Source organism: Pezoporus wallicus, unplaced genomic scaffold, assembly GCF_028554395.1.
Source record: "Pezoporus wallicus isolate ANWC-B61680 ecotype Strahan unplaced genomic scaffold, APGP_CSIRO_Pwel_v1 contig_6795, whole genome shotgun sequence".
NCBI classification, from domain to species: Eukaryota; Metazoa; Chordata; class Aves; order Psittaciformes; family Psittacidae; genus Pezoporus; species Pezoporus wallicus.
This window is the reverse complement of record NW_026635104.1, coordinates 1-14,006: the sequence shown is the minus strand read 5'-3', so window position 1 is coordinate 14,006 and position 14,006 is coordinate 1. Positions and strand designations below refer to the sequence as shown.

Genomic DNA, 14,006 nt, shown 5'->3' with positions numbered 1-14,006 from the left:
TGGAGCAATGGAGGTGTCTGCCTTGCAGTGAGAGGCATGAACCCCACCAAATCTCCCTCAGCAATAAAGGGAGCTGATGGACCCAGTAAACACATAGAGGTGACATGGTGCATTCAAATGTAAGGAGATAAGTGCTTGCCTAAGGACATAGGAAATGATTCCCAAATCCAATCACTAAGTACCCAAAGAAGTGGAGGTAGCTCCTCTCCAGCATTTGCTCAGCTGCCTTTAAACCAGATTTAACCACATGAAAGCAGCTCCAGCTGAGAGTGGGGAGCTAAAGCCATTAGGAGCTCCTCAGCAGGAATGCCAGAAGCCAGCCACCTCATTGCCTGCTCATCATGACCCAGCAGGAAGATGCATTGCAATGCTGGCTGCTGCTTCTGCTTCCTGGAACCTCACTTGGTGTTTGCTCTGCTCTCCTGGTCAGATGATAACCCCATTGAAGGCAGTGGCAGCCCTTAGACACAGCAAACCACTGGTCCTTAAACACACACAACAAGGAGCAAAATCTGGTTTTGAGAGCAGCAGCTCCAATGTGAAGCCGCAAGAAGCAGAGTGATAGGGTTGTACACGTAGACTTCTGTTTTCAAGGCACTAAGATCTCAGGTTCCTGTTTAAACACTTGGTGGTGGTGAAGGAGAGAGCAGCAGGACATAAAGTCATTGAATATTGTTGTAGAAGGCACCAGAGAGACCTTATTGTGGCCTTTCACTACCTTAAGAAGGGCTACAAGAAACCTGGAGAGGGGCTTTGGCCAAGGGCCTGTAGGGACAGGCCAAGGGGAATGGATTTAACCTGCCCGAGGGGAGACTGGGATGAGCTCTTAGGCAGAAGCTCTTCCCTGTGAGGGTGCTGAGGCGCTGGCACAGGGTGCCCAGAGAAGCTGTGGCTGCCCCATCCCTGGCAGTATTCAAGGCCAGGTTGGACACAGGGGCTTGGAGCAAGCTGTTCTAGTGGAAAGTGTCCCTGCCCGTGGCAGGGGTTGGAGCTGGAGGAGCTTTGAGGTCCCTTCATCCCAACCCATTCCATGATTCGATGATGTCAGGGACAGAGAAAGGATTAATGCAAGGATTAATGGTGTCCCATTCCTTTTGAATTGATGCCATCTGGAAGTTCTCCATGTGCTTTATCGTGCAGATGATGGTAAATCTCAGATTTCCTATTGTGAATGTGCAGCATGGGAAATTCCAGTTAGAAACAGAGGGAGTTAGAAAACCCCATTGTAAAAGCAGTCAAACACTGACATAGGGGCCAGGGAGGGTGTGAAACCTCTGCCCCTGCTTGTCCCCAAGGCTCAGCAGGAAAACAACCGTCATCTGGGTTACATAATAGCCAGGGAATTATCAGGAAGCTTTGGGAACAAAGCAGGATTCAGCTGATTGACCCTGGGTGCCTGTTAGTTGTGTGTTGTTAAGGAATCACCAAACCACTTTGATCCTGACTTAACTGAATCCAGCCATGGAGCTTCTCCCTCCAGCCTAGGTTATTATGTCTGTCTAGGATAGCCCTAAGGTTCAGCCATGGCTCCAGGTTTCACCATGGTCCTGGCAGAGGCTGCAGCTCCATTGGCTGAGGTAATGCACACATTGGAGTATTTTGGGGTGGTTAATATATGCAATGTTTGCCCATCACCAATCAGCTCTCTGTGCAGGAAAGCAAAAGGAGAGACATCAGGGCAGGCAATGCCATTCATGCAGGCTGCCATGGGCTGACACATAGGAAGTCTGAAGGCTGATGAGCAACACCACAGCTCTTGTGCTCTGTTGTGATCAGGCTGCCATGGAGATCATGGCTTCTATTGCTGCCAACAGGGAGTTCAAAAACAAAGGTGAGGAGCAGTGGATGGGGATTCCTTTATAGTTTCTGCTCTTTGGTGTGGATTCATCACTATCACATCTGAAAACACTTTCAAAGCACCTTCATTCATAACAGAGGTCACACAAGTACCATATTTCACTGAAATTCTTTGCTGTCTGAAATGAAATGAGTGCTGGAAATCATTGAATGAGGTTTCTACATCAAAACCTAATAATACTGCCTGCATGGCATCACACTTACTTGCTGTCATCTCTATTTCTCTTGCCAAAGGTGCTTTTGTCCTTTTCTTAAGGCCCTCAATAAATTTAACAACACTGTCTAGAAATGGAGTTTGATCCAATGGAATGGTAGAATTCACTCTCTGTTTATTCTCATTTGCCAAGCAAAAGGGAGAGCAAAAAGGAAAAGAGCTTTAAGCTCATCAAGTTCAACCGTTCCCCAGCACTGCCAAGGCCACCCCTAACCCATGGCACTGAGGGCCTTGTCTATAGGGTTTGTGAGCACTTGCAGGGCCGGTGCTTGCAGTCCTGCCCTGGGCAGCCTGTTCCAATGCCTGAGCATCTGGGGCAGGAATTGTTCTCAGCTCCATCTAAACCTGCCCTGGTGCAGCTTGAATCCCTTGTTCCTTGGGAGCAGAGCCCAGCCCCTCCTGGCTCCATCCTCCTGTCAGGTAGGCGTAGAGGGCAGTAAGGTCCCCCTTATCCTATGATGACGAGAATTGCACGCTTGTAGTTGTCTACTTGTGTCTTGACTAGGTGAAATAAATGACTAATTAAACAATTAGGTGAAATTAAATACTAAATATATTTATCAAAGTTTAGAGCATGGAATTATTTGTATTCTCAGTCACATCAACCAGTGCATCACATAAGGCTGGGTGCAGAAGACCCCCAACATGTTATCCATACTTAACCAAAAGCTGAGCATCTACCCCTACATCTCATTCTATCTGGTCCTAAACTTACAACAATTAAGATCATTTTATTTTTCTGAGCTTCCTCAAAGCCTCCTTCACCTCCTTATTCCTCAGGCTGTAGATCAAGGGGTTCAGCATGGGAGTCACCACAGTGTAGAGCACCACAGCCCATTTATCTGCTGCTCTTGAGCTGTCTGAGCTGGGGAATAAATACATAAAAAAGCATGCCCCATAGAAGATGCTGACAGTGGTGAGGTGGGAGGTGCAGGTGGAGAAGTCTTTGCGCTTGCCCTCGGCTGAATTGATGCTCAGTATGGTGGCGATGATGGCCATGTAGGAGAGCAGGATAACCAGGCTGCTGGACACACCAAAGAGAGATGCTGCAGTGGTCAGGATGATGTGGCTGAGGGTGGTGTCAGAGGTGGAGAGCGAGATGAGAGGGGAAATGTCACAGAAGAAGAGGTTGATGGTGCTGGAGCTGCAGAAGGACAGGGTGGACATGCTGATGGTCTGTCCCACGCCATTGGTCAGCCCCATGAGGTACGAGGCAGTCACCAGCTGGAAACAGCACTTTGGGGACATGACAAGGGGGTACAGCAGGGGATGGCAAATGGCCACATAACGGTCATAGGCCATTGCAGCCAGCAGGAGGCATTCAGATACTGCAAAGATATCAAAGAGAAACACCTGAGCCACACACCCAGCATAAGCAATGCTCTTCTTCTCTGACATCAAGTCAACCAAAATCTTGGGGGTGATGATGGTGGAAGAACAGAGGTCTACAAAGGCCAGGTTGCCCAGGAAATGATACATGGGGGAGTGGAGGTGGGGGCTGGCCCTGATTAAGATGATGATGCCCAGGTTGCCCACAATGGTGACAAGGTAGGTGAGCAGGAAGAGCAGGAACAAGTAGACCTGAGTCACCAGGTCCTGTGTGAAGCCCGCCAGGCTGAACTCGGTCACTTGGGTGCAATTGCTTTGTGCCATGGGCTGGATGGTGCTTTGTGTGTGAGCTCCTGGCTGGGGGTTTCTTCTCCAAGAGGCAGGGATGTCCCATGTGGAAAAGCCTCTGTGTGGTGGGAGCTGCTCAGAGACAGTCCTGCAGGATGGAAAGGGAGAGTTCAGGCACAGATCAATGAGGAAGAGCTTGGTGAAAGTCCTGTGCCAGCACAGGTAGAACAAAGGGGTGCTCAAGCAGTTAAACACCATGGCACAACGCGGTGCCTGCTCCTGTGGCTCACCTTGAGATGTTGAGCAATGACCACTCTGGAAAGCAATGGGGAGGTTGCACACCCAGGTAGCTTTACCTTAGCGCTGCAATTCATTGCCTGTGATAGTGCTGAACCTGGGGCTTGGAGACCATCCGGCTCAACCTGGAACACAGAGAAACATGGTGCTTTCGCAGTGCAGAGCTGATCCCTCATCCTCTTTTGGGCTTTTCCCAACCACCCACTTCCTCCCTCTCTGCTTGAGTTTCTTCCTAACTGGAACGAATTCCTGACCTATGGAAAGTACAGGTTGGACAGGGCAACCTGCTCTAGTGGAAGGTGCCCCTGGCCATCACAGGGGCTTGGAAGTGGGTGAGATTTAAGGTCTCTTCCAACACAAGCCATACTATGTCCGATGCAACCTTACACAGTGGTTAGTATTGGTTTTCCCTCCCCCTTGACACACTCTGTCAGATCTAAAACCTTTTCATGGTTCTTTAACCTTTCCCTTGAGTCTCCAACAGAAATGGGCAATCCCCAGAGCTCAGCAATCCCTACTTGCACACATGTTTTGGGGAAAAAAACTCACCTTTTGGAGCTGCCTCATCTCAGCAATGGGGAGCACCCTGAATGTCCTGTACAGGAAAGCTTCTGGTGCTCATCCAGGAAACCTTTTTTGCTCAGAGGTGAGGAAGCCTCCTGAGGGTGCTCTCCACCAGGGTGATCTCCAAACCTGCCTTCTCAGCAGCTGCATGGGGAGCACACAGCACAAGCAGTTCCTTGGGAAGCCCACAGCATCATCAAGAAGCCCACAACCCTGCAGCAGGGCAGGAGATGAAGACAGGAGCTGCTGGCTGTTGGCAAGGGAGAACCACAGGAGAATGATGGGCTGAAAGATGCTGCCCCTCACTTACATCTCAGCTCTGTCTCTGCTGCCCTCCTCATGCTCTCGGAGATGGATGTGAAGATGAACGTGCCTGGAGCTGTGCAGGGAGCCTGGGAATGAGCCAGCATCAGCAAACCCCCTTCCTATTTCAAGTGATGTGGGGATGTGGGACTGTGAATCTCTTTGTGCCCCAGGAGGTGACAAAGCCCAAAGCAGGTCATTATCTCTTCTCTGTGCTGCTTGGTTTGGAGAAGAAATGTACCCAGAGGAGATGACCTCAGCTTGAGCAAACAACAGGGCTTTGGGCTCCCTTAGAGCAAGGCACAGAACAAGCCCACCTTTCACATCCACTTCTGGAGCATTTCTGAGGCAGTTACAGCTTCACAAGGGCCATGGTTGACATTATCATGGCAGGGAGCTGAGGGGAACCTTGCCAATGGGAGCTGGTACCAGGGTCCATCAGCAATCCCAGCACCACAGGCAATGAACCAGCTTTCCACCCATTTTCAATTCCTTGTACTCAAACCATAGCTCACAAGTTTGGCTGCAAAGGAGCCAACAGAAGATCGTGGTGACCTTGCTAACGACGAGGTAAATGCTGTCCTCTACTTCTTGTCCATGCAAACATCAATGCTCACATCACCCAAGGCACTCAGGTTGGTCAGGAATGACTTGGCCTTGGTACATCTGGGCTGGCTGCTCATGGTCACCCTCCTGTCCTTACTCTGCCTGATGACAGCTTCCTGGGGAATTTGTTTCTTTATCCCACTGGGGACCAAGGCAGCCCCAGTCCTTGTGCTCTCCTTGATGATGACATTCACCTTCTTCCACCCATCATGCTGGAAGCACAAGAGACAAAGGAGAGCCTGAGGGAGCGGTGCCCAAAAGTGGAATGAAGGAGATGGGGAGGAACAGTGAGGAGTGTGGTAAAGGACTGAAATGGGCAGCAACAGGGGAAAAAGGCCCTTCTGAAGGGTGCTTTAGGGTTGCCCTTGTCACTGGTGGCTCTGATGGATGCTCCCAAGCCCATCACAGAATCCCAGAGAGGTTTGTGTTGGAAAGGACCTTAAAGCTCATCCAGTTCCAACCCCTGCCATAGGCAGGGACCCCTTCCACTGGAGCAGCTTTCTCCAAGCCCCTGTGTCCAACCTGGCCTTGAACACTGCCAGGGATGGGGCAGCCACAGCTTCTCTGGGCACCCTGTGCCAGCGCCTCAGCACCCTCACAGGGAAGAGCTTTTGCCTAAGAGCTCATCTCAATCTCCCCTCGGGCAGGCTCAAGCCATTCCCCTTGGCCTGTCCCTACAGGCCCTGATGAAGAGTCCCTCTCTTATTCTATCTGAGTAAGTTGCTTCACATGTTGTGTTCTCTTTTCTTGAGGGAATTGTCCAAATGTCTCTATTTTTCATGAAAACTCCATCAGAAACTTTGATTAAAAGCTTATAAAGTGAGCATTTCACTTCACACCAACTTAAATTAGATTTTGACTGGTTGCCATTGCATTCATTCATTATTCATCACAGTTCTTTGCAGAAGACCACGGTTTCCAAAGGTGCTTATTTTAAACCACAAATTTATTCATTTTGTCATTATACAAGTACTTGTTCTTCCAGCAGTTGTACAGTTCATTAAACAGAAATGGTGTGTTTGGATTAAATGTTAAAACCCCTCCATCTACTGTTTCATTTAGAGCATCTTCCCCCTCAATAATGTGATGACATACAGAAGGGGATGTGACATGGTCAAATCCACAAAGCACAGACCTGGTACTGAGCATCCAGAAAGGAAAAGATGCGAGGACCACACATCCCAGGAAGATTTTAGTTGGGACAAACTTCTGGCCACACACTAACCTATGTGTGCCTATCACAAGTCCTTAGCACTGCTCCAGCTCACACGCATGGGATAAATGTATTGGATGCTCATATCAGGTATCACAGAATCCCAGACTGGTTTATGTTGGAAGGGAACTAAAAGCTCTCCACTTCCAACCCCTGACATGGGCAGGGACCCCTTCCACTAGAGCAGTTTGCTCCAAGCCCCTGTGTCCAACCTGGCCTTGAACACTGCCAGGGATGGGGCAGCCACAGCTTCTCTGGGCACCCTGTGCCAGCACCTCGGCACCCTCATAGTAAAGAATTCCTTCCTTACATAAAATCTGGATCCCCCCTGTTTCACTCTGAACCCACCACCCCTTGTCCTATCCCTACAGTCCCTGATGAAGAGTCCCTCTCCTGCATCCTTGTAGCCCCCTTCAGACACTGGAAGCTGCTCTGAGGTCTCCAAGCAGCTTCTCTTCTCCAGGCTCAACAGCCCCAGTGTTCTCAGCCTGGCGCCATACGGGAGCTGCTCCAGCCCCTGAGCATCCTCGTGGCCTCCTCTGGACTTACTTCAGCAGCTCCATGGCCTTCTTATGTTCCCTGCAGAGAAGGACTTGGTGGTGCTGGTCGATGTGAAAACGAACATGAGCCAGCTTCAGTGTGCACTTGCAGGCCAGAAAGCCAAGCGTATGCTGGGCTGCATCCAAAGGAGCGTGACCAGCAGGTCGAAGGAGGTGATCCTGCCCCTCTACTCTGCTCTTGTGAGACCTCACCTGGAGCATTGTGTGCAGTTCTGGTGTCCTCAACATAAAAAGGACATGGAACTGTTGGAACAAGTCCAGAGGAGGCCACGAGGATGATCAGGGACTGGAGCACCTCCTGTATGAAGACAGGCTGAGGAAGTTGGGGCTGTTCAGCCTGGAGAAGAGAAGGCTGCGTGGAGACCTCAGAGCAGCCTTCCAGTATCTGAAGGGGGCCTATAGGGATGCTGGGTAGGGACTCTTCATTAGGGACTGTAGTGATGGGACAAGGGGTAATGGGTTAAAACTTAAACAGGGGAAGTTTAGGTTGGATCTAAGGAAGAAATTCTTTCCTGTGAGGGTGGTGAGGCACTGGAATGGGTTGCCCAGGGAGGTTGTGAATGCTCCATCCCTGGCAGTGTTCAAGACCAGGTTGGACAGAGCCTTGGGTGCCATGGTTTAGTGTGAGGTGTCCCTGCCCATGGCAGGGGGTTGGAACTGGATGATCTTAAGGTCCTTTCCAACCCTAACTATTTTATGATTCTAGGATTCTATAGACACCAAAACTGTATCAGAACTGCAGGGGATACCAGAGCTGTATTGAACCTTTGGTCCTTCCCTCAGATCTTCAAGCTCGCTTGGGATGAACAGTTATCAACCAGGCAATGGAGACAGTGGTCACTGCCTTACCTCAAGGCTGAGCCTCCTTTTTGTGGGAACTACTTTCATTTAGCACAATTTAAACACAAAACACCATGGTGCTGTCTCAGTCCTGCTATTAAATAACTGATACCTATTTGGATGAATTATCCAAGACTCAGTCCATGCTTAAAATCACCTGAACCTGTTTGAAGGAACCATTCCTTCCCCAGACTCCTTCTGGCTGCATCAACACCTCCAAGACCAGTTCTCCTGCAGAGACCTACCCAGGAAGACAGGCCCAGGATAGTTTGCTCTGTCTTTGCCCATCTATCACATACCTCTTCCTTTCAGTGTTTCCCTGAGGAAGCCCTTTACATCCACAGAGATCATCCAATATTGCATTGAAGGGAGCTGAAAACAAACACAACAAAGTATCCTCTGTGTGGATGGTTTGCCCTGGTCATATTGAATGATAACCTTGTCCCAGACATTTGCTTTGAGAAAAGACAAAGTCTTCATCTGAAGAATCCTGAGTGCCAGTGTGTCCTGAATGCTTCTCCTAGATCAAAACACATTATAAAACCCTTAGGAGAAATATTCAATGATAACCTTGTCCCAGACATTTAGAAAAGACAAAGGATGGGGCAATCAGGGGAGAAAACTGAGCTATGAAAGTGTGTGAAAGGAAGGAGAAGTACACAGGTGGCTTTAGATGTTTTCAATGTCAACCTGTTTTTCTGCTGGAAGGCACCAGACTGACAGTCCAGGAGATGCACTGAAGGGGGGAAGAAAAGGATTTCTGAGTGGTTTTGAATGTCTTTCTTCCCCATTGGGTACTGGGCTAAACTGAAGGCTTGTGAAGTGGGAAAATCAATATAACAGAGGGAGAAATAACCCTCAACCTAATTTAGAAAAGAAGAATAATATAATTCAAAGATTATTGAAAAGAACGACATGAATCTGGAAAGAGGCACTAAGAATACCTGGGTGCGCTTGTGCAGGGTGAAAAATGCAGCTTGAAGTCCCAGAAGCAGACACCTGAGTATCGCACTTGCTCCATCAGCTTCGTCAAGATACCCAGGCCAGCAGCACCTTGGCTGTTCAGGGGTGAGGAAGACCCCTGATCCTCTCTCCTACCTGCACTCAGGCTCTTTACACCCCTACTTAAATTCGCAGCAGAGCAGAGGCTCAGATATGACTTGTCCCCATTTAGCACAAAGGCTTTGTTGACCAACAGACTGTCAGAGCTTTATTTCACAGAATCCCAGCCTGGTTTGTGTTGGAAGGGACCTTAAAGCTCATCCAGCTCCAACCCCTGCCACAGGCAGGGACACCTTCCACTAGAGCAGCTTGCTCCAAGCCCCTGTGTCCAACCTGGCCTTGAACACTGCCAGGGATGGGGCAGCCACAGCTTCTCTGGGCACCCTGTGCCAGCGCCTCAGCACCCTCACAGGGAAGAGCTTCTGCCTAAGAGCTCATCTCAGTCTCCCCTCTGGCAGGTTCAAGCCATTCCCCTTGGCCTGTCCCTGCAGGCCCTTGGCCAAAGCCCTCCTGCAGGTTTCTTGTAGTCCCCTTCAGATACTGGAAGCTGCTCTGAGGTCTCCAAGCAGATTCTCTTCTCCAGGCTGCACAGCCCCAATGTTCTCAGCCTGGCCCCATATGGGAGGTGCTCCAGCCTCTGAGCATCCTTGTTGCATCTCTGGACTTGCTCCAGCAGCTCCATGTACTCCTTGTGTTGGGGACACCAGAGCTGTATCAAATCCTCTTGACCTTCCACCAGTTCATCATTGAGGAAATGCTTATAAATCAGGCAATGGAGACAGTGGTCAGTGCCTTACCTCAAGCCTGAGCCCCCTTTTTGTGGGCTCTAATTTCATTTAGCACAATTTAGACACAAAACAGATGGTGCTCTCTCAGGCCTGCTATTAAATACCTGATACTTATTTGGATGAATTACTGAAGGCTCAGGCCTCGCTTAAAACAACCTGAAGCTGTTTGAAGAGAACCATTCGTTGTGCTGGTTCTCCATACCCTGCACTTGCTGTAATAATGACCAGTAGTGAGCTATAATGACCAATAATGGCCAGTAATGCTCAATTCCATAATCACATATTCCACATATTCCTTCCTTACCTCCACAGTACTGAAGGGCTCCAAATGTGCTTTCAAACCCTGCATAGATGTGGCAGCAGCTTTTGCTCCCACAGCCTCCTCAGAGCCCCCTTCACCTCCTTGTTCCTCAGGCTGTAGATGAGGGGGTTGAGGGTTGGGGTGAGGATGGAGTAACACACCGACACCAGCTTTGCCTGATCCCATGAGGATGCCTCATGAGGCTGGACATAGGTGAGGATCCCGGGTGCGTAGAAGATGGTGATGGCAGCCAAGTGGGAGGCGCAGGTAGAGAAGACCTTCAGCCTCCTCGTGGCCAAAGGGATCTGCAGGACGGTGTGGAGGATGTAGGTGTAGGACACCAGGATCATCAGGAGAGAGACCATGGAGTTAAAAGTAGCACTGGACACCAGCACAAACTTGTTTCTGTGGGTGTCCGAGCAGGAGAGCTGCAGGAGGGTGGGCAGCTCACAGAAGAAGTGGTTGATGCTCCTGGCCTGACAGAAGGACAACCTCCCTGCCAGCGTGATGTGCACCAGGGAGGTGAGGAACCCGATGGTGTACACCAGCACCATCATGCCATAGCAACGCGCCCTGGTCATGGTAGTGGTGTAGAGCAGGGGCTTGCACACAGCCGTGTATCGGTCATAAGCCATTACCCCAAGCAGGAAGCACTCACAGACAGCCAGAGCCATGAAAATATACATCTGGGCAAAGCAACCCCAAAAGGAGATGTGGCTTCTCCCCAGCAGGAAGGTCTCCAGAGCTTTTGGGATGATAGCAGAGGAAAGGCAAACATCCATGCAAGATAAGTGGCTCAGGAAGAAGTACATGGGGATGTGGAGGTGGGGGTCAGTGTTGATCAGCAGGATCATCGTCAGGTTCCCCAGCACCATGAAAACATAGAGGGATAAGAAGACTGTGAAGATGGTGGTTTGTAGCTCTGGGGCATCAGAGAAACCCAAGAGGATGAAGCTGGAGAAATCCGTGAGGTTTCCTGTATCTGTCATTTCAACAAGTTGATGGATTTGGATTGAAATGAAAGGAATCACTGAAATACATAACTACAAGAGAAATAATGTGGAAGTTTAGTTGGAGTTTAATCCATAAAGTAAATGCAATGGAAAATGGTGTATTTGTAATGGTGTATTTCTGTGTGTAGCTCAAGATCTGAAGTCAAAGAAGTGAAGGAGCTCATTACACAGCCTGAAATTAAAAGAGAATAATTCTACAATGATTGATATACACATCACTAATGAAACACTGCAAAACATCATGTCTATCCAAACGTAATACAATAAAATCAAATGAGTACATCACAAAATGTGGAAAACAGAAAAGATGTTGTATTTTCTTCACTGATTTCTGGGAATTTTAAGGATTATTTTTCTCCCTTTTTTTTTGGTATTTTTCAGAGTGGATCAGTGCTCTTCTGTAGATTCATTACTTGTGCTGCATCCTTTTCAACACCACACAAAGCCATGTACTTGAAATTTGTTTTAAGTTCTAAGTTTATCTGCTTTTGAAGAACCCCCACCCTGCATAATGTTAAGGGAAAGCAGTGGACTTGGCTCCAGCAGAGCTTTGCTGTGATTGCAGTGAGCTGCCTATGACCAACCCAAATATCCACCTAAGGGTGTAAAACACAAAATATGCCCTATATAAACCAAAATTTTAAGGCTTTAGCCTGGATATTCTCATGCTAAAATATCGCTAAATCAGTTGTAGATGGGGTCAGGAACATTGGTGTTTTTGAAGCAAACCTACTAGGCATACTAGGGCACTTTTATTCACACCATGGGTTATCATAGAATGGTTTGGGTTGAAGGGAAATTAAAGCTCACACAGCTCCAAACCCTGCCACGGGCAGGCACACCTTCCACTAGAGCAGCTTGCTCCAAGCCCCTGTGTCCAGCCTGGCCATGAACACTGCCAGGGATGGGGCAGCCACAGCTTCTTGGGTTTAAACCACGACAAATGGGAAGGGACAAGGGTCCAACCTGGCCTTGAACACTGCCACCCTGTGCCAGCACCTCAGCACCCTCACAGGGAAGAACTTCTTCCTTATCTCCAACCTCAATTTCTCTGTTTCAGTTTAAACCCATCACCCCTTGCCCTATCAATACAGTCCCTGAAGAAGAGTGAAATTCAACATGCCATCAAGCATGGGAGAGGCAGCATGACCAGGGTCAAACTGGACCCACCACCCATCAAACCCTTTTGTACCTGCTTGGTTAAAGAGGAAGGTGGTGGTGGATGCAGTGCCTGCAGCTCCTCCTGGAGACCATGCGATGGGTTGAAGGAGAGATGCCTGGGAGCAGGATGCTCCAGGCTGGCTGGTGGAGGGGTTTTATCTCACAGGAGGCATTACCTCAGAGGCTTGTGTTGTGCAAACTGTTCTCCCAGAGGACCCTCCTCCATCGGATAATTAGTTTGACTTGATCAGCAAAACAACCTCTCAATTCCTCTCTCCCCAAACTCCTTCTGGCTGCATCAACACCTCCAAGACCAGTTCTCCTGCAGAGACCTTCCCAGGAAGGCAGGCCCAGGACAGTTTGCTCTGTCTTTCCCCATCTATCACATACCTCTTCCTTTCAGTGTTTCCCTTTACTTCCACAGAGATCATCTAATATTGCATTGAAGGGAGCTGAAAACAAACACAACAAAGCATCCTCTGTGTGGATGGTTTGAGGTGCTCATGGGGATTAGTTTCCAAAAGACAGCTTTATTTCCATACACTTGACTAGTGATTGTACAACACTTTGGTCAAAAGCATTGGCTCAAAACGTGGCTGCTTTGAGGATATATCAGGATGAAGTCAGATTTCCCAGTCTTCATCTGAAGAATCCTGAGTGCCGGTGTGTCCTGAATGCTTCTCCTACATGAAGAGATATTATAAAACCCTTGGTAGAAAAATTAACTGATAACCTTGTCCCAGACATTTAGAAAACACAAAGGATGGGGCAAACAGGGGAGAAAACTGAGCTATGAAAGTGTGGGGAAGGAAGAAGGAGAAGTACACAGGTCGCTTTAAATGTTTTCAATGCAAACCTTGTTTTCTGCTAGAAAGCAACAGACTGACAGTCCAGGAGATGGACTGGAGGAGGGCAGAAAAGGATTTCTGAGTGGTTTTGAATGTCTTTCTTCCCCATTGGGTACTGGGCTAAAGCAAAGGCTTGTGAAGTGGGAAAATCAATATAACAGAGAGAGAAATAACTCTCAATCAAATTCTGGAAAGAAGAAAAATATATAATTCAAAGATCATTTAAAGGAACTACATGAAGGCAAAAAAGGCCACTAAGAATGCCTGGGTGCACTTGTGCAGGGTGAATAATGCAGCTTGAAGTCCCAGATGCAGACAGCTGATTTCCTTAAAACCAGAAATAACACCAGAAATCATTTGCTAATATAAAACATGAGCTTAGATATCTGCTGGTTTGATGCCAGCAGGGCAAAGCCGCCACCTACCTTCTCCCTTTTGCACTCTTGTCGTGGTTTAAACCCAGTCAGGTAACTTGTTCACTCACTCCCAGTGAGTGGTGCCAAGCTGACAACAATCAAGGTCCGTGTTCGTCTCCCCCCCCTCCCTGCACCGGGGCCTCTCCCCTTCCCGCTCCCGGAGGAACGGGGAGGAGGATCGAGAGAGTGCAACTCCTACGGGTTGAGACAAGAACAGTCCAGCAACAAATCACCACCGCTACTATCAGCTAAAACAATGATAAGGGAAAATAACAAGGGAAGAGAATACGATACCACCGGCCAAGAAAACGAGTTCCACCCGGAAGCTCCTGTCCTTCCGGGCAACTCCCAGTTACCCCACCCCGGGCATGACGTGCTGTGGTATGGAATACCTCCCGGCTAGCCC

At 48.8% G+C, this 14,006-nt stretch overlaps 2 protein-coding genes across 2 annotated transcripts; both read right to left on the bottom strand.

Annotated features, from left to right (window-relative positions):
- Positions 1 to 2,797: 2,797 nt before the first annotated feature.
- LOC130596058 (olfactory receptor 8U9-like) lies at positions 2,798 to 3,724 on the bottom strand. The gene has a single exon (XM_057403324.1). It carries the CDS (start codon positions 3,722 to 3,724, stop codon positions 2,798 to 2,800), a length of 927 nt encoding a protein of 308 aa, XP_057259307.1.
- A 6,473-nt stretch (positions 3,725 to 10,197) lies between these two features.
- LOC130596051 (olfactory receptor 8I2-like) lies at positions 10,198 to 11,151 on the bottom strand. The gene has a single exon (XM_057403313.1). It carries the CDS (start codon positions 11,149 to 11,151, stop codon positions 10,198 to 10,200), a length of 954 nt encoding a protein of 317 aa, XP_057259296.1.
- Between the last annotated feature and the right edge of the window lie 2,855 nt (positions 11,152 to 14,006).